This window comes from Carassius carassius, chromosome 25 (assembly GCF_963082965.1).
Source record: "Carassius carassius chromosome 25, fCarCar2.1, whole genome shotgun sequence".
Classification (NCBI taxonomy): domain Eukaryota; kingdom Metazoa; phylum Chordata; class Actinopteri; order Cypriniformes; family Cyprinidae; genus Carassius; species Carassius carassius.
The window spans coordinates 19602603-19604572 of NC_081779.1; the positions used below are offsets into that span (position 1 = coordinate 19602603).

The 1970-nt window shown below is 33.8% G+C and overlaps 1 protein-coding gene across 1 annotated transcript; it reads right to left on the reverse strand.

The window, feature by feature from the left end:
* Positions 1–262: 262 nt before the first annotated feature.
* LOC132104357 (fatty acid-binding protein, adipocyte-like) lies at positions 263–1970 on the reverse strand. The gene is made up of 4 exons (XM_059509783.1): positions 1814–1970; positions 1430–1605; positions 1242–1343; positions 263–503 (listed from the first exon to the last, which is right to left on the reverse strand). Exons 1-4 carry the CDS (start codon positions 1884–1886, stop codon positions 450–452), a joined length of 405 nt encoding a protein of 134 aa, XP_059365766.1. The 5' UTR covers positions 1887–1970; the 3' UTR covers positions 263–449.

The window sequence follows — 1970 nt, forward strand, 5'->3', positions numbered from 1 at the left end:
GAAACTCAAGGGTTAATTTAGGGAGATCTTGGATGTTTTTATGGATGTGATATATTTGACAGTTCAGAAAACATCATCATGTTATTCGTTAGAAGGAGTGGCCTTACCCTCTCACGCCTTGTATTATGTGATATATCTTTCATAGCAAACACACCTTAATGTGAACGTTAAATCTCTGGCCTTGATTTTTTGAAACTGTTCACACATGCGTTTTGACAAAGCAAATGTTAAAACAGAAGGGATCAACAAACCACAACTCAGCTGAAGGCAAATAAAAACAACTTTATTCAAAGCACCATAAAGACTGATAATAAATGCATTTTCAAATGGTCAGCACGCATTTGCTTTGGTGTCAAAAATAAGAGATTTTCAGTAGAGGAATAACGTTTCACTTTGGCTTTATGCTCATTGAACTGAGCCTGGCATCTTCAAATCCAGATCGGATAACTTCATGCCTCCTTCACATATGTCCTCACAGCCACTACATCACCCATTATACATTTCTGTGAAAAAAGAGGAATATGGTTATAACAATTAACTGAGAAAGCACTCAAATAATGGTTAAAACCTAACATTCTGTACATTTACACATCATTTACAACTATATTATATTGCTGACTTTAATTTAAGGCTAACAGCCTTAAAATTTCTATATTTGAACAATTGAGAAAATTATAATTTGATGATAACCTTAAAAAAAAGTCAGATTCATGTTCAGTTATATATTCAGGGATTTTCCATTATATATTTAATTGTAAATTCTGCTAATTCTATCATAAGAAATCATTTAAAATGAAGAATATATATATATATATATATATACATACAATGCAGAAGCTTCTATTACCTTTCTGCCCTGATATCTCACCATTTAAAATATTGTTTTTGCTGAATATTATTAATAGTATTATAATAATAATTAGAAATTAATAAAAGTATCGTTGTTCTTCTTGTTGATATAAAATATAATACTATATTTAAAAATATTTTTTATTTCATTACAATCTTAATAAAAGTGCAAACTGTAATTTCCATAGAATTAGAATCAAATTTAAAAAATGAAATATGAAGATCACTTTCTGTCCAATATTCTGTGAATATTGCAAAAATGCGTTTAGTTTAACAATAACACATTTGAATGTGCATGGGCAGTTATCTTATCAGCCTTACATGATGTAATGACATTTGTATGATGAAAATATTATTACATTATTTTATTATAAATAAAAGAGCATCCTTACAGCTATTAATTTCCCATCCGTCACCTCCCTCTCTATCGTCGACTCTTTGCCATCCCAGGTCTGTTTCTGCACAAGTTTGCCGTTCTCTAGAGTAATGACAGTCTGCAGATAAAGAGAGAGAAGAGCCCGTTAACTTAATAAGATAAACCGCTTCACACCCGCATGCAGCCGTCTATTTCACCACAAACCGTAGTCTTTCTGTCATCCGCCGTGATCTCCTCGAATGACTCGCTGAGTTTGAATTTGACCTCAGTAGTTTTGAAGGTGCTCTGCGACTTCATGCATATTTGCCCCTGATCATCCACACACACGATCAGGTTTGGCTTGGTCCGGTTTCCCACCTGACGAGTGGCGAAACCCACACCTGAGAAAACAGATGCCATTCTTTCAGTCACGAAACACCTTTGATTAATGACCATCAAAAACAGTATGAGACGCCTAAACAAATGATGCGTATGTTAAATCTTCATAAAAAATTATATTAAAAAAGTTTGCTTTTAGCAAATTGAAGAGATTTGCTAAATAGAATCCACTTGCATTGTTAATAAGTTTTAAATGATTAAGAATGGTACCTAGAGCCTTCATGTACTCGTCAAAGTTTTCGCTGGCGGTCATCTTCCATGTTCCCACGAATTTGTCAACCATTTTTCCGGACGAGGATCGTTGTCATTCAAGCAACAGATTTGCTCTGATCTGATCGAATGACTGCGGGCTTTTTCAACAGCTCGT

Bases quoted from the DNA above. Each gene is read 5' to 3' on its own strand.
- LOC132104357 (XM_059509783.1), bottom strand. From the start codon at position 1,886: ATGGTTGACAAATTCGTGGGAACATGGAAGATGACCGCCAGCGAAAAC. The intron at 1,606-1,813 runs GTACCATTCTTA...CTGTTTTCTCAG, and splicing joins CGAGTACATGAAGGCTCTAG to GTGTGGGTTTCGCCACTCGT. The intron at 1,344-1,429 runs GTTTGTGGTGAA...CTTTATCTGCAG, and splicing joins CGGATGACAGAAAGACTACG to ACTGTCATTACTCTAGAGAA.